The sequence below is a fragment of the Bos taurus genome, chromosome 20 (genome assembly GCF_002263795.3).
Source record: "Bos taurus isolate L1 Dominette 01449 registration number 42190680 breed Hereford chromosome 20, ARS-UCD2.0, whole genome shotgun sequence".
Taxonomy (NCBI): Eukaryota; Metazoa; Chordata; class Mammalia; order Artiodactyla; family Bovidae; genus Bos; species Bos taurus.
In genome coordinates, this window is record NC_037347.1 from 14,078,090 (window position 1) to 14,099,714 (window position 21,625).

Sequence of the window (21,625 nt, forward strand, 5' to 3'; positions counted from 1 at the left end):
CTTAGGCTGTTCAGAAAGTTAATGCTTAATAGTTGCTTTTTAAACAACTTGAAATGACGGTTTAAAGTATAGATTTTAAATTTAAAAGTATTATGACATAATCATTCACTGGAAAAATGTGAACTGATTATTTGAAGATTCCTTTTTTAAAGTTAACTATTAGATTTATTTTGTTCAACAGTTTAATGTTATTAATTTTTTCAGGTAAGATTATTTTGAAAAATTTGAAGAGTTTAATTTTTTCATTACTGCATTTGCTCATCCCCTTCCCTCACTTTGAAAAATCTTAATATGTTAGAGAGTTTGAGAAGCATGTCTGCATGAAAGTAGGTTAATAAGTAGGTTAAATTAGTTAACCTATGTGAACTATGTAATTGTTTTTATTGTAGACCTCCTAAGAAGTGGCAAACCTTGGTGGTTGAATGACACATCTGCTTTTCCTTCTTCACTACCAATTAATGGCACACATATCCACCAGAGACAGAAGAGATCAGTAAGCATTGAGCGGTTTGTGGAGACACTAGTAGTGGCAGACAAAATGATGGTGGGCTACCATGGCCGCAAAGACATTGAACATTACATTTTGAGTGTGATGAATATTGTAAGTTTGATCCCTCTATATAATTTTTTAACTTAATAATTTGTTGTGATTTTTGACTAAGGTCATGGATTTTTATTGCGAAATAATTTTGAGAACTAGCTCATCGAAAGTTAGAATTGATCTATTAGTGTTTCAGTTCTATGGAAGATAAATTTGAAGGTTACTTTATTGTTCATTTAGATTGACTCACCCTCTTAATTACTATGTTGTAGTTCATCTTTAGAAGAAAATTTTTCTTAAAGTAGATTTGTATAACAAACCTTTTACTAAGATATCTTGAGGGTAGAATTCTAAGTGACATGAGATAAAAGAATACCTTTTTATACACACAGTGGTTAATTTGATGAAAAATTGTTCTACCACTCTAAAAAATTGAACAATCACTTTGTGATTTTTGTCTGACTTTGTGTCTTTTCTTATTTTCTGGAGGTCAGGTTGCCAAACTTTACCGTGATTCCAGCCTAGGAAACGTTGTGAATATTATAGTGGCACGTTTAATTGTTCTCACAGAAGATCAGGTAAGAATGAGTTAGTTTATAAGTCTAAAACTCTTAACAGAGTGTAGACATATTAAAAAGTATACTTTATTATTGCTACTCTTAGAAAGTTCTAGCTGAATATGACTTACAGCTCTAAGCACTTAATATTTTAAGCAAATTTGAAATAGTTTACAAGAGTATACCTCTTATGTACAAGATGTATATATGTGTGTGTGAGCTATATGTTTCAGTATAAAGATGAGCATTTGCATGGCAGACCTTATAAGAGTGGTTTTGGTTGGTTTTGTAGGCTGATAATCACATATATTCACATTATCTTTAAAGTTGAAACTGGAAAGAATAGCTGTTCAATAATACATTAAATTAATTCTAGGCCAGATATGACAGAGATGAAAATTGGCAAGAGGTTATTCCTAGAAACCACTATGTCTAATTATAGTCCCACTTTAGTCTTCAAAAGTTTTAACAACTGACCTTAGTAATTTGTTTGGAACATTTCTGGTATGCATGTTGTATTGCAGCCAAACTTGGAGATAAACCACCATGCAGACAAGTCCCTCGATAGCTTCTGTAAATGGCAGAAATCCATTCTCTCCCACCAAAGTGATGGAAACACCATTCCAGAAAATGGGATTGCCCACCACGATAATGCAGTTCTTATTACTAGGTATGGTTTGTTGAAAGTATTTTACCTTTGATTGTTGTGTTTGATATTGTAACTATATTTGGTTCTGTCTAAAGCCTCATTCAGGTAATGAGTGTAGAGAAAGCAAAATGGTGGCTTTATTATTTACCACTGAGAAAGAATATATTACACTGTTATTGTGTTTGCATTAAATGAACCAAATAAGAGAAAAGAAAAGATTTAGAGTTGACTTAGAAATTTAGTAAATATCTTTCTTCTATTAAGGTCTGTTCATAAAGTTTAACTGGAAACGCATACATATTTTGTTAATTGAACAAAATACTTGCTAAAGCAAAATTGAAAAGTATGAGAAAAATCTGTCTTAAACATAAAAGTGGGTCATTACTCTTGTTTATAAAATATACTAATTATTCTTACCTCCAGATTGTTAAAAGGGAAGACATCAGTAGTTACGCAGTATATTTAGATGAATCCTTATTTAATTGAACATTTTAATTAAGAGATACATAAAGAAGCATATTTGCTATACTGTATGTTGAGTTGCTTGTCTTTCAGGCAGAATTATTACTTGATGATAATGAATTCATATATTTCTTTCCAGTTTTATAAACCTATATTCAGATCCACGTTATTGCTTAGTCTTCAACAAAAATTCTGTGAAGTAGATATTGTTATTATTTTTCTCATGTAAGAAACGAGGAAACCAGTTCAAAATATTTAAGTAAAAGAGAAGGGCTCAAGTCCAGGATCCTATCTTTGTTTATACTTGGCTGTCTGTCTTAGTTTTGTAATACTTTGATTATGGTTGGTTAGAACCATACTTAAATCAACTAAAGATGCTTTTCTTTGATCTCTTATTAGTATTTAAAAATGAAAACAAAACAAGTTATAACAAATAGACAAATAAGCAAAATGGAAGCATTATTCTATCTTGGCAAGTGAATTACTTTTTTTTTTTTAATTTGCAAGGCTGTATTTAACATAAACATCATCTGTGGTATGTCCACAGACTCCACATTAGACTCTCTAGGTGGGTGGTAAGAAGTATGTAGGATCAGAACTGTGAGGCCCAGTATGATAATGTGACTTTGCTGCTGCTGCTAAGTCACTTCAGTCATGTCCAACTCTGTGCGACCCCACAGACGGCAGCCTACCAGGCTCCCCAGTCCTTGGGATTCTCCAGGCAAGAACACTGGAGTGGGTTGCCATTTCCTTCTCTAATGCATGAAAGTGAAAAGTGAAAGTGAAGTCGCTCAGTCGTATCCGACTCTTAGCTACCCCATGGACTGCAGCCTACCAGGCTCCTCCATCCATGGGATTTTCCAGGCAAGAGTACTGGAGTGGGGTGCCATTGCCTTCTCTGACTTTAGTTTTTTGAAAAATATGCCTGTTAATAGAGTTGTCAAGTTTCTGATTTCACCTTTTTTTATGCTTACAATTGACTTCATCTACCTCACATTGTAAACCAAAAAATTCTTTTATGATATGCTTGCTGAATAAAACCAACATTTTAAAGTTCTTTGTTCATATATGTTGACTCATCAGGCTGATAAATTCTTCAATTCTTCAGAGTCTTATGGTCTGGTATGATTCCCAAATATATTTGAAGAGTTAAAAATATACTAGGAATTGTGCAAATATATAAACTTTTATATAAAGGTATATATGATATGATTAGTTTCTATGAAATCACTAGAGGAGGAATATATCTATGTTTAGCAGAATGATCACAGATACTTGCATTGGTATCTGTACTCATAGTACTTATATTTATAAAATGCTACCTCTCCCCAAAAAGCTCCTGATGATTCATATTTTTGTTATTGTATCTGTGCTGGGTTTTCAGCATTTTGAAAAATCTATTTATTTATTTACTTGACTGTGCCACACTGCATGGCTTGCAGGATCTTAGTTCCCCTACCAGAGGGTTGAACCTTGGCCCCTCCACAGTGAAAGGACAAAGTCCTAACCACTGAACTGCCAAGGAATTCTTGGATTTTTAACTTTTCCATCAAATGACAGGAGTTATACTAAGAGTGCAAAATTATAAGTGTTCAAGTAGGAAAATACATCTGGGCAGTTAGCCACCCTATCTTTACACTGGCTACAGCATTCAACTGTGTGATTTATTACTCTGAATTGGCCCAGATATTTTTGCGATCCTCTGCAGAACTCTTCTTTGCTTCTATAAGCTACTTTGAGTGCCTGTTTGATGTCTGAGATTTGAACACAAAATTTTCTTTTAAAATTTTCCTCCTAATGTTCAAAAAGCACTAAAAATGATCTCAGGACTTTAAAGGTCAATACTACAAAGAATTCATATATCATATCATTTTAGATTGATTTCATAATGGAGGTTAGGAAAATGCCCTTTAGGACTGCATAGAATACCTTTTTGATTTGTTACTAAGGTCTCAAAATAACTTTCACCTTAATTAAAAATCTGTAATTATCTTTATTAGGGCCACAGAGTGGCTTATATAAATGAGTTTCTGAATATTATTTAGGTTTTTATTGGTTGGAAGTTTTACCAATTCTTGACTCTTTCTTGTATATTTTTGATTTGTGAAATTGAATATATGTTTATATCATAGTACCACTTTTATTAAAAGTAATTATGACACTTCCATAGATGATTTTATATTAACTTTGAAAATTGCTTCATGTAACTCATTTGTTGACATGTTCAAGATTGTGATTCCACCATTTGGAGGTAAGATCGTGATTTATGCTTGCTCGAAATATCAGCTCACTAGGGAGAATGTATAATGTGTTCATCGAGAATTCAATTTTGTTCTAGGGATTTAAATGTTTTAATCAGAAAAACATTTGGAACCTAGTTATACAGGTATAATAGTTACTTTTGGAAAAAAGTATAAAAACTAAAAATGTTATCTCCTCTTATCAAATGATATTTTACTGATATAAATTTAAAGCAAGGCACTGTACAAAGCTCTCAGACTACCATAAGCAGACAGAAAAAAAATTGAAAAATGAAATTTTGTTGTTTTATCTGGTATCAGCAGTATTGAATTAATTAGATGGCTGGATGGCATCACCGACTCAATGGACGTGAGTCTGAGTGAACTTTGGGAGTTGGTGATGGACAGGGAGGCCTGGTGTGCTGCAAATTCATGGGATTGCAAAGAGTTGGACACCAGTGAGCCACTGAACTGAACTGAACTGAAAGAGCATATTAAAAATGATTAATATGTACATATATTTTAAAATGTTCATATACATTTTTGTGTGTGTAAGCATATGTGTATATATAATATATAGTGAAAGTTGTTATACCTCAACTAGCTTTAGCTAACATTTTTTAAAAAAAAACTGAAGCTGAGAATTCCTTGGCTGTCTAGTGGTTAGCGGGGCTTCCCGATAATACTAGTGATAAAGAACCTGCCTGCCAATGTAGGAGACGCAGGAGATGCGGGTTTGATCCATGGGTTGGGAAGATCCCCTGGAGGAGGGCATGGCAACCCACTCCAGTATTGTTGCCTAGAGAATATCATGTATAGATCACAAATTGTCAAACATGACTGAAGCAACTTAGCATGCGTGCACCAGTGGTTAGGTTTTGGTCTTTTCACTGCCAGGGCCTTGGTTCAATCCCTTGTGAAAGAACTAAGATTCCACAAGCCGTGAAGCATGTCCAAAAAGGAACAAGAAAAATTGAGGTATAATTGACAAGCAAAATTACGTATATCTAAAGTGTACAATGTGGTGATTTGACATACATATACATTATGAGCTGATATATATATTTGTGGATATATATATATATCTCCATTGTTGAAAGTGAGATATTAAAATTCCTACTAGTATTGCATTGCTGCCTATTTCTACCTTCTGATCTTCCAATATTTGCTTAATATGTTAAGGTCCTCTGATTTTGGAGTACGTATATATTTCCAGTTAAATGCTCTTGATGAATTGATCCCTTTATCATTATATCATGACCTTCTTTGTCTCTTTTTTAGCTTCTGACTTAAAAAGTGTTTTGTCTGAGTTTATCTTTTCTCTTTACATGAAATATCTTTTATATGTTTTTTCTTCCCTTCGCTTTCAGTCTGTAGGTATCCTTAAAGCTAAATCATTTCTAGCTCTGGAGAAGGCCCAGCAGTGTAGTCTTCATGCAGCTTCATCAGTTGAGGTTAGCATTGGTGAAGATTGCAGGAGTCCCCAATGGTCAAGACACCTGCAGCAGCAACAAAGGCTGCTGGAGACCAGCTGATCTCTTTTTCTCTCACAGGGCATATCATTGTGCAAGGGATTCCTCTTGGTACTGGGTCTGGCTTGGAAGAGCCTACACCAGTGCTGGTGTCTGATGTGTGGGCACCTGTGGACCAGTCATAGAGCTGGGGACTGGAAAGATAGTGCTTGCAGAGTGACAGCGGCTCTGGGGTTGGTGTGCTGGCTATACCACAACAGCAGTGATATAGAGTTGTAGATGTGTGTGAATTAGCCATGTAGATGGAGTCTGAAGCATGGCACTTAGAGAGCAGTGATGGCATTTGGGTCCAGGTGCTGGCTAGCTGGAAGTGACAGTGCCTCCAAGTCTTAAGATGTGGTCATATGTGCACCAGTGGCAGACCTGGAGTCTGGTGCATGGGTACCACAAAGTGGCCCTAGATCCAGGTCTGGCATATGGGAACAAGGAGAGCAACTAGACGCTGTAGTGTCTGGGATATGCTCAGGGTCGGGGAGAGCTGGAAGTTCTTTTCCTAGGCCAGAATAATAGTGACTCTTACTTGGGGTAAGCACAGTGACATCTCCTTCCCCAAGATCTGTGACAGCAATAACTTAATTACTTGGATGGTAAAAACTGCCAGTCTCTTCGAGAGCAGCTGTTGTGAGGGCTCTTCAGTCTTGTGGCTGATAGTTTCCACCTTTCCTCTTTGTTCCTAGTTGCCTTTAGACATCTTCAGTAAGCTGATCTCCCCAGTGATCCTTTCTATGCTGCTGCTGTTGCTGCTAAGTCGCTTCAGTCATATCCGACTCTGTGTGACCACATAGACGGCAGCCCACCAGGCTCCCCTGTCCCTGGGAATCTCCAGGCAAGAACACTGGAGTGGGTTGCCATTTCCTTCTCCAATGCATGAAAGTGAAAAGTGAAAGTGAACTCGCTCAGTTATGTCCAACTCTTGGCGACCCCATGGACTGCAGCCTACCAGGCTCCTCTGTCCATGGGATTTTCCAGGCAGTAGTACTGGAGTGGGGTGCCATTGCCTTCTCCCCTTTCTATGCAGTTACCCTTTATTTTTTGCCCTATTAATGTTACTGTGAAGGTGAAAGAAAGTGAAGTCGCTCAGTCGGGTCCGACTCTTTGCGACCCCACGGACTGTAGCCTATCAGGCTTCTCTGTCCATGGGATTTTCCAGGCAAGAGTGCTGGAGTGGATTGCCATTTCCTTCTCCAGGGGATCTTCCCAACCCAGGAATCTAACCTGGGTCTCCCACATTGCAGGCAGATGCTTTACTGTCTGAGCCACCATCAAGACATGTTACTATAGTTTCTTAATTGGACTTAGACTCAAGCCCTTTCAGGACCATTTTCATTTGTGGATTGCTATCTAATTGTTTTCTGTTGGGTGATGAAGGTTGATATTTCCTACTTCACCATCTTGCTGATATTACTCTCCTTGCTTTATTCAATCTTAATATTATGCCCCATCAAAGAGCAGTTTCATGTCACTTTCTGAACTGATATACTTGCATTGATTACTTCTCTATGGTATATCAACTACCTGACATTTTAGTTTTGAATACCAGAGTTAGTGCCATCATGTATAAATTTGTCAAAATATAACCATGTGGTGCTTTTTTGAATAATGGTAGATTATTGAAACTTACCTTCCATTTTTGTGATCTGTTTTTAGTTAAAATAGTAGTAACTTAAATAGCTTGCTTCTGTAGGCTAGATCTGTTTGGATTATCTGACAGTTATTAGTGCTCATCTAAATCAACCTGATGTTTATTAACTCTTTCAAAATAATTGAGTATGACATGATATAATTAGTTCAAGAAGTGATTAATAGTTTGCGCCTGATACTCTAGAAACAGAATTTAAGAAGATAACATAGAACTGTGTGTACACTTAAAATGTTACACTTGCTACAAAAATTTTAGATAATCCTTATTGGTATCAAAAAATTGTTAATTAATGTTATTTAGGAGTAAAACTCTACAATTTGACAAATTTTTAAAAAATTATTTATATTTCTACATGAAGTCAGGAAATATCCACCATAAATTTAAAGTCAAGTCAATTTTTAAATTTATCTTGAGTCAAAGACATGCAAGAAATCTGTTTATAGTCTGAAAATAAGTAGAAAATTTAGTGACATAAGTGTACTTGCATCATTGTTTTGGGCAAATTAACATGACTAATGCATATATTTCATAGTTTTCTCCCCTAAACATGCATCAGAATCATATTTTGCATCTGTAAGATATTATATAACGGTATATATTTTGAATAGGTATTATAATCTAAGTACTTCCCTTTTGGTAACGGCTTTATTGAAATAGTACTTCATAGACCATATAGTTTACCCATTTAAAGTATATGATTCAGTAGTCTTAGTATATTCACAGGGTTGTACAACCATCACATAATTTTAGAACATTTTCCCCATTCCCTTCATCCTCCCCACCCAAGCTCCAGCCTGAGGCAAGTGGTAATTTACTTCAGCTTTGTTTATTATAAACTTTTCATATAAAGGGAATCATACAGTGTATAGTATAGATGGTGACTGCAGCTATGAAATTAAAAGATGCTTGCTCCTAGGAAGAAAAGTTATGACCAACCTAGACAGCATATTAAAAAGCAGAGAGATTACTTTGCCAACAAAGGTCCGCTATGGTTTTCTAGTAGTCATGTATGGTTGTGAGAGTTGGACTATAAAGAAAGCTGGGTGCTGAAGAATTGATGTGTTTGAATTGTGCTGTTGGAGAAGACTCTTGAGAGTCCCTTGAACTGCAAGGAGATCCAACCGGTCCATCCTAAAGGAAATTAGTCCTGAATATTCATTTGAAGGACTGATGCTGAAGCTGAAGCTCCAATCCATTGGCCACCTGATTAGAAGAACTGACTCATTGGAAAAGACCCTGATGCTGGGAAAGATTGAAGGCAGGAAAAGAAGGGGACAACAGGATGAGATCGTTGGATAGCATCACTGACTCAACGGACATGAGTTTGAACAAGCTCCGGGAGTTGGTGATGGACAGGGAGGCTAGATGTACTGCAGTCCGTGGAGTCACAAAGAGTTGGACACTACTGAGTGACTGAACTGAACTGACAGTGTATAGTCTTTTGTGACTGGCATAAATAAAACTTTCATAGTACACACAGAGTGGACATTTGATACACAGACATTAACATTTGGGGTGGAAATTCTGTGGGTTAGCTATGGAGCCCACATGTTTAATATTCACTATTTTAAATTACCATTGTTAGCGTGAGGAGAATGCAGTGCTAGTACTTGGCCTATTTTTAAACTAGCATAATAAGCCTAGTCATACCATTCAGTATTTTTGCTTTTTAAAATAAATAACCACAGTTACTGGAATCCACCTGCCAAAGCAGGAGACGCAGGTTTGAAAATTGGGTTGGGAAGATCACCTGGAGTAGGAAGTGGCAACCCACTTCAGTATTCTTGCCTGGAAAATTCCATGGACTGAGGAGCCTGGCAGGCTACAGTTCATGGGGTTGCAAAGTGTTGGACACAGCTGAGCGACTGAATAACTCTTTTACTTTGCATAGTGTTTTCAAGGTTCATCTGATAGTAGCACACACCAGGACTTTTTTCCTATTATCTTAAATTCTTGGAAAATTCAAGGTACAGCTCTTTTAAAGTGTCTCTGTCAATAGGCTTTTCTTCAAAATATATACTTTCTTTTCAATTTTTCATTAATGAAAGGCACATGATATATAAATACTACTCAAAGTACAGATGCAAAAATTATACACCAAGTGACATAATTTAGTCTTTAATTAAAATCAGCATATTTATCCTCTTAAGGGATCATGACTATTTGCTTTGATGCTGCTGGGTTTTAAAGGGATTAGAATTTCCAGAGTCAACTAATGTTTTCAGGTGGGAGATTAAAAATAGCTATAAAATGGTTTCTTGCTAAAACTTGGCCTGTAGCATACAGGTTTAAATAAATTAAAAAAAAAATTAAAGACTTTGAGAATTATATATCGACTTTTTGATTATATATTAAAAACAGAGGAAAGGGAAATTAAATGTGGTACCTTAATATTTATTTGGTATTCATTTATGGATTTTTTAATCCTTAAGGAAATGCCAGTTAAATTTTTTATGAAGTATTGTTAAGCTTTTAAGAATATGCCGTGTTTACAGGCAAAAAAGGAATCTTGATTTCAGGTTGTGGGTATATTGATTTTTTTATTTTGACATTTGAAGTATATGTTATTCTCTTACCACCCTGGCTCTACCACTTTTAGCTGTCCTGCCGCCTACCTTTCTTCTTCCTTTTTCAGGTTTTGTTTGTTTTTTTTTGGTCTTTTTCTTTTTTTCTTTATCCCTGGCTTGTTTGTCCCTTATGTTGATGTATTTACCTAGGTTCAGTTTCCATTCGATTTGAGGATTATGACACACTTGTGTGACCCTAATTTTTGTGCAATCTGGGACACTTTAAGAGTAAAAGAGGGTACCATTGACAGTTTCGGCCAAATAATAGGCACAAACTAGTACCAGGTAAACAAGATTATGGTCATCCCAGACGTTATGTATGTTTGCTTGTTAAACTTTGGTTAAAAAATGAAAATAAGAAGATACTTTTTCTTCAGTCCATGAAGATTAAATAACATGCAATTTAGTAAATTGTCTTTGTATACATCTTGCCTAAAACTGTGTTTTATTTATAATGGGCATCACTAAATAGTTAAATCTAAGAAGGATATGTTATAATCAACACTTTAATAGTAAGTACATTTTTATGTTGTTTGTATGGATGTATTTATGCACTTTTTTATTGTGTGCCAAATACTTGGTGCTTTACAGAATTATATTTAATCATTTAAACTTCTCAATAACTGCATGAGATAGGTTCTATCATTATCTCTATTTTATAGATGAGGAAGCTGAGGCATGGAGAAGTTAAATGATTGGCAAGCTCACACATTAGTTAGAAGACCCAGAAGTAAACCAGGTAGTTTGGTTCCAGAGTACTTTTAGAGGAATTACAAGGGTATTCAACAAAAATTAATATGGAGATACTTTACTAATATTGGTGCCCGTGGTAGGCAGTCTTCTAAGATGGTCCCCAGCTATCTCTGCCTCCTGATGTTCATAACTTTGTGCAATCAGCTTCTCTTGGATTTGAGCTGGACCTTGTGATATCTTAATAATGAGACTTCTTCCCACTTATAGCCAGGGTATATTTCTCCATTTCTTTAGGTCTTTAATTTCTCAAGAATGTTTTGTGGTTTTCAGTGTTTTCACACCTCTTGTCCTTTTTTGATGTTATTGTAAATGATACTGTTTTTTAAAATCCACTTATTGTTCATCACCAGTATATTCACTTTCACTTTCAGTATATTAAAATGCAGTTGATTTTTGTAACCATGCTAAGTTTATTGCTTTAAGTGAAAGTTGCTCAGTCATGTCCGACTCTTTGCAACCCCATAGACTAGACAGTCCATGGAATTCTCCAGGCCAGAATACTGGAGTGGGTAGCCATTCCCTTCTCCAGAGAATCTTTCCAACCCAGGGATCGAACCCAGGTCTCCAGCATTGCAGGCAGATTCTTTACCAGCTGAGCCACAAGGGAAGCCCTTATTACTTTAAGTAGCTTGGTTCTTTTTTTTTTTTTAAGATTCCAGTGGTATTTTCTACAAATATGATAATGATTTTTGAGATTAGAGATATTTTTACTTTTCTCTTAATCATGAAAGATTATTTTTTTATTGCCTGCTTCACTGACTGTCCTCTCCAGTACAGTGTGGAATAAAGCTGGCTGTATTGCAGTGCCAGTTGTCTTGCTGTATCTCATTGTGTGCACTGTCGCTGAACCTATGGTAGGCAAGGCGTGATCTGAGAGACTCGAAGAAAATTCGAGGAGCTGTAGGAACTGCAGACACGTTTATTCTCTTCTGGCTGACACAGCAGCCATAACAGTGTTCTCTCCTGGCTGACAGAGCAGCCATATCAGTCAGTAGACAGGCTGTCTTCTCTTGTTGCTGACCCAGTGGACACAGTCGTGATGCAGCAGTAATGCTGCCGCTTTTTAGGTAGAGCCCATATAACAGAAGTAGCCTGTGTCCGAGGGAGTACCTTGTGAGGCTTATGCTCAGTGCTATAAATGGTCTCAGCTGTTACATAGTCATTATTTACAAAACATGGAGCGTGAGAGCCTAAACATGCCATCTTGGCTAGTTTGCTGTCTCCCCACAGTGGCAAAAGCAGACATCATTGTCTTGTTCCTTCCTGATCTTAGTGGGAAAGTTTTTCATCTTTCATTATTGTGATGTTAGTTGTAGGGTTATTGTAAATGCCCTTCAGTCAGGCTAGCAAAGTTCTCTTCTATACCTACTTCTCTGAGAGTTTTTATCAGGAATGGATATTGGATTTTGTTAAATGCCTTTTCTGCATCTATTGAGATGATTATATATATGATTTTTCATTCTTTAGCTTAATACAGTGAATTGCACTGATTGGTTTAGAACATTGTATCAACTTAAGTTTCTGAGATAAGCCCAATTTGGTTGTGATGTATGTTATTTTTTTAGTATACCATTAGATAAGATTTACCAAAATTTTATTTATAGTTTTTTGCATCTATATGCAAAATGGGCTTCCCACGTGGTATGACAGATGGGCTTCCCAAGTGGCTCAGTGGTAAAACAGCAACCCATTCTAGTATTCTTGCCTGAAGAATCCCATGGACAGAGGAGCCTGCCGGGTTATAGTCCATAGTGTTGCAAAGAGTTGGACACAACTGAAGTGACTTTGCACGCACACATGCATGTTTGAGGGATATTGTCCTGTAGTGTTTGTTAATAATGTCTTTATCTGGTTTTGGTATTAAGAGGGTAATGTTGACCTCGCAGTGTGAGTTAGAGAACATTGTTTCCTTTTCAATTTTCTGGAAAAAACTCACACAGAATCAATATTGTTTCGCTGTAAATGTTTTATAGAATTCACAAATGAAGCTCTCTGGTCCTGGAATTTTCTTTGTGGGGTAATTTTTAGCTACCAATTCAAATCTTTCAGAGATATAGGGCTTTTAAAAAATGCACATATATTTGTTTATTTATTTACTTGGCTGCATCTGTTCTTACTTGCAACACATGGGAATCTTTTCTTTGAGGCATTTGAGCTCTTAGTCCCCTGACTAAGGATCAAGCCTTTGTCCCCTGCATTGGAAGGTGGATTCTTAACCACTGAAGCACCAGAGACGTCCCTGAGATGTGGGGCTATTAAGACTATCTTATTCAATGTGGTTTGGTAGTTTCAGTCTTTCAGGAAATATATTTCATCTAAATTTAGAGTGTATTGACAAAATTCTTCATAATGTTTTCATATTATCCTTTTAAGTAGCTGGTACCTTGTAGGAAGGCATAGTAATAATTTGGAGCTGTTACTAACTGTACGTTAGATACAATCAGGTTTTGAGAAGAAAAAGAATTAGCTTCTATTTTCTTTACATAATGGATGATACTGTAGAAATTTAAACAGAAAAGTGACATGAGCAAATTCAAAATATGTCCCTGGAAAGGGTATGAGGATAGATTGTGTGTGTGTGTGTGTGTGTGTGAGTGAGAGAGAGAGAGAGAGAGAGAGAGAGAGAGAGAGAGAGACTTAAGTGCTAATATATGCAAAGCAGTGAAAAATGGGTAGAAAAAAAATTCAATGCCTCTTTTCTCTCTAGTTTAGAAAGGCTTTTTAGAACCATTTGAATTAGCATTTCACTTTCCTTTTTCTTGTTATCCTGAAGAATTGGATGCCAGGCAAAAATCTTGAGTTTTGGTGTTAGAAGATGAGGACTTCTTGATGAGTGATGTAAAAGGGTAAAGGAGAAAGAGAAAAAGGAGATTTGGGGCTTAAAAAGGGGAAAACTCCACTTGAAGTTTACGATGGGTTCTTCGTCTTTTTTGGTAATTTTACACTGGATTCTTTTGGGACAATATTTACTAAATTCGCCTTATCTTTCTTATCCACTCCCCCCAAAGTTATCAAAAATCAGCATCCCTATAAGTGATATCTTTCTCATTTCATAAATTCTCAGCACCTTAATAATAGGCCTATGTTAAAGAAATATTGATAGAAATAATTCTGAAAAGTTTTTCTAGAATAAGAAAAAGTGTTTATGTCTTTTACCAATTTCTCTCACAGTCTCTTCTCAGCTTACATTTACATTTAGTGATCTTATTTTTTTTTTTTTTCATGATTTTAAGTACCATCTATAGGGTTAAGTATGTCTATACAGTTTTAAGCACCACTTATATTTAAATATACATTGTCAGCTGGATCCCTCCCCTAAACTCTGTATTTTTTTTTTTTATCAAGTTGCATAGTTAACATCTCCATGTGTCTCAAACTAAACCAGATTCCCAGTCTTTCCTTTAAACCTGCTCTTTCTGCAGCTTTTCTTTTTTCAGGTTGTCCCTGGATTGCAATTATAGTATTTTTTCCTGTCATAAAAAGTGAATGAGGGTCCAATTAGGGAACTAATATTGAGAAATTATAACTTGATACTGGGAAATTAATATATATTTAGCTATTACAGAATTTTCAGGCATTTCCTCTATTTCCTTGCTTTAAATTGATATTTTTTGTTTGCTAATCTCTCATATCTTTGTTCCTGCCTCCTCATAGTTTATGTATGTCATGAGCTATATTAGCAAAATATACAAACTTAAAAACACTATTAAGAGGAAAGAAGATGAATTATGGTTCTTGTCAAGGTAAATGATGTATTCAGGGGATCCTGCCAACCAGTCCGTTTTTCTGAAGTTTGGGGTTTAAATTCTGAATGAGTTTAGGGGCCTAAAAGAAACACTTGAAATAATACAGTAACTTTTCAAAAGTTTCTTCAAAAAATAAACTTTTCCATTTTACTAATGACAAAGGGTAATTGAGAAAGCAAAACCTAAGAAGAGATGTTTATTGGGCTCTATAGGGCTGCAATGGAAAAAGAAATAAACAATTTAAAAATAATCTTGAAGTGTAAAGAAATTGTTATCTCTTCTAAGAAATATCTTAAAGCTGCTTTTATTCATTCACTAAGACATTCTACAACATTAACATATATTCAGCATTTATGGAGTGTTTACTGTGCGTAAATTATTGGGATCACAGTGACTGAGATAAAAATCTGGTCACAGCTTATATTCTACAGAGGGAAATAGATTATAAATAAGTAAACAAAGAAATGCATGTGATATATATATATAAACTATGAAAAGTCTCTTTAATAAGGTGACTTGATTTAAAAATTCTGAAGGATGAAGCCTGCTGGAGGAGGAAATGACAAGGGCATATATATGTTTTAGGCAAAGGAAACAGCACATGCAAATAATAAACACTAGCAAGTAAAAGAAGTGGTAAAGAGTTTAGCTTCTATGAGAATATTTGCTATAGGTACAAGCACACTCACTCTTTTCTCACTTATTTGTGCTTTGTCTTTCCATGAGCACCCTTAGCTGTCTGTTTATATTGAAAAAATGCTAATTGGGAACCTTATTTACATTGGGTAGGGCTTGTTGAGGAGGGCTTCCATAAAGTGAGTTCCATAAGGTGAGTTCAAGTTGTTTGACTTTTTTTGTGTGTGGGAGCAAAAGTGTCAGTGTTTTGGGGGCTTTTCCCTGAGATCATTCCTTTTCTCCAGAAAATAACCAAGAGTTTCCTGCCCATTTGCACATGTTCTGAAAGCAAGATGGGTGAGGGGGTGGAAAGGTTCCATGTACGCACATTCTTATTTTTTTAGCCTTACACTTTACCTTTGCCCTCCACTGAGTAAAATATGCTTGAAACTGAGCTTCTCTATTTTTGTTTCTTCAGGTAACAAAACTAGAGGTTAGGACTATTTTCTACACTTGTAGAAATACCTAATTTTTTGTGTACAGATTTTTGTACCAGTCCCAGTTTTCAACCTCTTGTCTCAGTCCTTTCAGAGGTGGTTAATTTTTTTGTTTGTTTTCTTTGGTAGTTGCCACATGCTGGCTCTCCATTGTGTCACAGGGGTTTAGTTGCCCTGAGGCATGTGGGATCTTAGTTCCCACACCAGGGATTGAACCCATGTCCCCTGCATTGCAAGGTGGATTCTTAAACACTGGATCACCAAGGAAGTCCCAGAGATGGTTAATTTTTAATTTTCCACTTCCTTTTTGCAAAGATAATGTATTTAAATCTTTCAGAAATACAGAACAAATATTGATAATGATAGCTGATGTTAGCTATCATAATAATTGCTTTCCTAGTGGCTTCGCTGGTAAAGAATCCACCTGCAGTGTGGGAGACCTGGGTTTGATCCCTGGGTTGGGAAGATCCCATGGAGAAGGGAACAGTTACCCACTAAAGTATTCTGGCCTGGAGACTGTATAGTCCATGGGGTTGTAAACAGTGAAACATGACTGAGCAACTTTCACTTCACTTCAAGTGATATTGATAATGAAGTATATGGAATAGATCAAATTTGTTAACTTTGAGATAAGTTAATATTAAGTATAGTTTTGTGACCTCATGGAAACTATCATTGAGTAAACAGTTATTAAAATGTCTACTTTCTTTAAATACTGCCTATAAAATCAAACATGATTGGAGTGCATAGTTTGTAGTATTTTATAATTTTGTTTATAAAATCTTGATTATTTAAATAGAATTATTGTGTATTTTTTCTATGTCAGATGTATTATTAGCCTTCCATTTATTGACTTTTTTAAAAAAACACATCGAATTTAATGATTTAATTTTAATTTTGTCTTGTTACTTAGGGTTGGTTAATTCTGATTATTCATTCAGTAAATAATGATGGTAAATAATAATATGTATATAATAAATTTATTTTTATTCCTCACTGATTCTGTTCCTTCCAATGACAATTTTTAACTTCCTCAATTTTTTTCTTAAGTACTTGGTTATAATACTTCTCTAGTTAGAAAGAAAGCTTTGATTTCCTACTGTTCCTGCAAAGATCAATTCAGAATAGACTGAGCATCCCTTTGGATTTCTGCCAGGTAAACTCTAGAAAATCATCAGGATTGCTAGTAAAGTACTTTGGTGTGTAAGTAACATGGTCCTTAGGAAAGTTCAAATATGTAAAATAAGTTAATAATTTTCAGAAAAAAACAAGTAACTTTATCTACAATGAAGATTCAGTTCTGTTCAGTTCATTCATTCAGTTGTGTCTGACTCTTTGCGACCTCTTGTACAGCAGCACGCCAGGCTTCCCTCTCCATCACCAGCTCCCGGGACTTGCTCAAACTCTTGTCCATCAAGTTGGTGATGCCATCGAACCATCTCATCCTCTGTTGTCCCCTTCTCTTCCTGCCTCAGTCTTTCCCAGCATTGGGATCTTTTCTAATGAGTCAGTTCTTCACATCCGGTAGCCAAAATTTGGGAGCTTCAGCTTCAGCATCAGTCCTTCCAATGAATATTCAGGACTGATTTCCTTTAGGACGGACTGGTGTGATCTTGCAGTCCAAGGGACTCCCAAGAGTCTTCTCCAATAGCACAGTTCAAAAGCATCAGTTTTTCAGCGCTCAGCTTTCTTTACGGTCCAACATCTATCCACTACTACTGGAAAAACCATAGCTTTGACTAGACGGACCTTGGTAGGCAAAGTAATGTCTGCTTTTTAATACACTGTCTAGGTTTGTCATAGCTTTTCTTCCAAGGAGCAAGCATCTATTAATTTCATGGCTGCAGTCACCATCTATAGTGATTTTGGAGCCCAAGAAAATAAAGTATGTCACTGTTTCCATTGTTTCCCCTTCTTTTTGCTGTTAGTGATGTGACCGGATGCCATGATCTTAGTTTTTCGAGTGTTGAGTTTAAAGCGAGCTTTTTTACTCTCCTCTTTGACTTTCACCCAGTGTGGGTACAGCATGTAAATTACTGAGCCATTTCAGTACTTATTGAGCAAGTACTCCTTGAAGCCCTTTGTTTCTCTCTGGCTTTCTTCCTTTGGCATGTAAGTACTTTTACTTTTTCATAGAGTTTGTAGAATGATAACGATTATATTCTTGATGCTGAATGTTTATTTAATGAAAGTGACTAAAAATAGTAACACTTACTGTGTGCTTAGTAAACCTTTTGTCAATTTTAAAAAATATGAACAACATGAGAGTTGCAAGTTATGTTTTATTTGGGGCTAAATTAGGACTGTAGTCTAGAAGACATCTCCTCAGATACTTTGAGAACCTGCTCCAAAGAGGCAGGGGGCACGATCAGTATATATATGCTTTTAGTGAAATGGAAATACGTGAAATCAAGCACGTATTTTTCCAAAAACTTTCTGCTAGTCTCGTGAAATTTTTTGCTAGTCACGAGGAATAGTCATCACCATGAAGGATTTTAGTGCTTTTCTAGATTGAGGACATATAAAAGTTGGGCTCATAAAACTGCTCCTGAAAATATGTAACTATCTGAAGACCTGTCTTCCACCCATACTCGCCTACCCCTAAGTACAGAGTGCTCATTTCTGCTCTTACCCTGCACTTCTTTCAGGGAATGGTGGAAGTCAGCAACTGCAGCAGCACATGATGTAATCCTTGTAAAGGTGGATGGCAAGTGCCCATGGGAAATGCCAATTTGTAGTTGACACTGTCTATAGGAAATAGTCGGTCAGTCATGAACAACTCTTTGGGACCAGTGGGAATAAAGACAATAAAATGACTTTCAAATCATGATTTTTGAACTTCTGAAGTACACTTTTTATATTACAATTCCTTTTTATAAATAATTCCTTTTTCCCTTAAATTTTATTTATTTATTGACTCTTCATCTTTGTTGCTGCATGGGCTTTATCTAGTTTGCCGAGTGGGAGCTGCTCTTCATTGCAAGGCGCAGGTTACTCATTACAGTGGCTTCTCTTGTTGAGGAGCATGGGCTCTAGGGCACGTGGGCTTCGGTAGTTGTGATGCATGAGCTTTGTTGCCTCACGCAAGTGGGATCTTACCAGACCAGGGGTCAAACTCATTTCTCCTGCATTGGGAGGCAGATTCTTAACCACTGGACCACCAGGGAAGTCCCTCCTTTTTCATAAATAATTTCTTAGAGCAAGAGAAGTTTGTAATAAATTTTCATGTGTTAACTTAATTGTGATTAGAATTTTGACTAGTTATATTTTCTTATTTTCAAAACTTACCATTTTTACCCTAGGAGTATAGCTTTAAGTTAAAGAAAAAAATTTTTTTTCAAATATTGTTCTGAGTCATATTGGCATTTTGACTTACACCTGCATTTAGCTGTATTTGGCTATCTATATACTTTTAATTTAAACTTTGGTGTTTTTTTTGTGTGTGTACTAAATACATATTTGTGCTGTCAATAAGCTCTCTTTTCTATTGAGCCCCTGAAGTTCCCCTTCTGTCCCATCTGATCTCCTTGCTGGTTAAGAAACTTCCCCAGATGCAGGAACCTTTTCTTACCTTCAGTGCTATGCCAGGGGAGCAAGTTCTGTCCTACTTCCTCCCCTCTTCTTCCCTTCTTCTTTCTTTCATTCTACTCAGTTATGTGGGGATCTTTTTAGTCCTTTTAAGTGTCTGAGGCCCTCTGCTAGTGTTCCGCAGGTGCTCTGTGAGAATTATTTGATTTGTAGATGTTTTCTTGATGTGTGTGTAGGGAAGTGAACTCTATGTCCTCCTACTCCTCTGCCATATTAGAAAATTTTCTCTTCCTCATCCTCATTATAAACCTACTTTGAGTTTTTGGCTAGTTCATCCCATTTCTCTCCTGACAGGATCACACAACATTAGAGCTGAACATCAGGAAAAATGGGGCCAAGCTTATTGTGCAGATCACAGATACTTCCAAACAGATTCTGAACAAATTTTAGCAGATGTTACGGGGAAAATGTGACTTTTAAAACTTTTGGTTTACATAAGTGATTTTATGACTGCGATGATAAAGAGTGGGCACTGATATGAAGACGTTTTGAGAATTCATATAATGTTGCATGTTGGCTCTTAAATTACTTTTTAAAGATTTATTTATAAATCGGCATTACAAATGTGTTGAATCCTAGTAAGGGCTCTGCTGGAGCTTCAGAAATTACTAAGAAACAGAGCTTACAGAGCAAGGCCCATATATAGTGGGAATCAGATTTAAAATTTAAATTTAAAATTTGAATCCCAGATTTAGCACTGGGAATCAGAGCTAAAAAAGACACTGGGCACTTAAGATAGAAAGGAGGATAAAGAACAGTTGGACAGTTTTACGTTGATGAGTTTTTAGTATCATCACATTTGTGGGAGAATGAGGGTAATAATGAGGGAGACAAGTCAGAGACCCTGAGAAATTTATGTGGAAGAATTTTGTGAGGATTCGTGGGACTGACTGGATGGATGGACTCTTGGAGATGATATTAGGATGAGGAGACCAGAAAGAAAGAGTTACATTGGATGAAAGATTGGTAATGAATTTCTAAAATGCTTTTTTATCTTATAGAAAATGAATTGATAACCACTGTTCTATGTCTGATATTAAACCTTGGTTAAAACAGTCTTAAGAGTTTGGTTTAAGAGAATATAAAAGTCAAAAGAGGTTATCAGAAATTTAAATCTAAAATGCCAATTTACAGGTATTAAAAGCAAATAACAGCTTTCCTTTTCAGACGGTAGAGTCTGACTGCAGTGCAGGAGACTCGGGTTTGATTCTTGCGTTCGGAAGAGCCTTGTGGAGAAGGGAATGGCAGCCCACTCCAGTATTCTTGCCTGGAGAATTCCATGGACAGAGGAGCCTGGTGAGATACAGTCCATGGGGTCGCAAAGAGTTGGGCACAACTGAGTGACTAACACTTTCACTTCACTTTCAAAAGCAACTAAGATAATTGTTTTTAATATTAAAGACCAGTTACCAATAACTACATTTTAGTAGGATTTTATCCAAAGTTTACTGTATTACTGTTAGGAAAATTGGAGAACCTAAACAGAATTTTAACTTTAATTCATTAACTCATGTGACTTCTTTGATGCTTATTTAGAGGAAATTTGTTTTTTTTAAATAATAACCTATTGATATTGTATCCTATAATTTTTCTTCCTTACTGTTCAGTTGTAATCTTTTGTTCTTTAAATAATATTGAAATTTTACACTAGAATTCAATTAAGAATTGGGTAAAATATTCAATACACATTTCTTCAGAGAAGATATGCAAATGGCCGACAAACACATGAAAAGATGTTCAGCATCATTGATCATTAGGGAAAAGCAAATCAAACTACAATTAGAAAGGACTTCACCCCACTAGGATGATTATAATCAAAATGATAGAATAACAAGTTTTGGTGATAGTGTGGAGAAATTGGAACCTTCTTGTATTGATGATATAGATGCACAGTGGTACAGTCATTTTGGAATACAGTTTGAATTTGTTGGAAAAAAAACAATGTGGCAGTTATTCAAAAGTTAAATGTAGAATAACTGTATGATTCAGTAATTCCATTCCTAGGCATAAATCTAAGAGAATTGAAAATTTAATGTCCAAGTTCAGTTCAGTTTAGTCGCTCAGTCGTGTCTCACTCTTTGTGACCCCATGAATCGCAGCATGCCAGGCCTCCCTGTCCGTCACCATCTCCTGGAATTCACTCAAACTCAGGTCTATCTAGTTGGTGATGCCATCCAGCCATCTCATCCTCTGTCGTCCCCTTTTCCTCCTGCCCTCAATCCCTCCCAGCATCAGA

General features: G+C 36.1%; 1 protein-coding gene across 5 annotated transcripts in view; it reads left to right on the forward strand.

Moving 5' to 3' along the window:
- ADAMTS6 (ADAM metallopeptidase with thrombospondin type 1 motif 6) overlaps positions 1–21,625 on the forward strand; it is a 429,734-nt gene that overhangs the window by 22,782 nt on the left and 385,327 nt on the right. For all 5 annotated transcript variants that reach the window (XR_009491879.1, XR_009491881.1, XR_009491880.1 and 2 more), the window contains exons 4-6: positions 390–601; positions 1,036–1,119; positions 1,623–1,768. Coding sequence is in view for 1 of the 5 variants with exons in the window: in NM_001193016.1 (NP_001179945.1) it covers positions 390–601; positions 1,036–1,119; positions 1,623–1,768 (442 nt within the window). In the remaining 4 variants the exon portion in view is untranslated. The remainder of the gene's footprint in view (positions 1–389; positions 602–1,035; positions 1,120–1,622; positions 1,769–21,625) is intronic.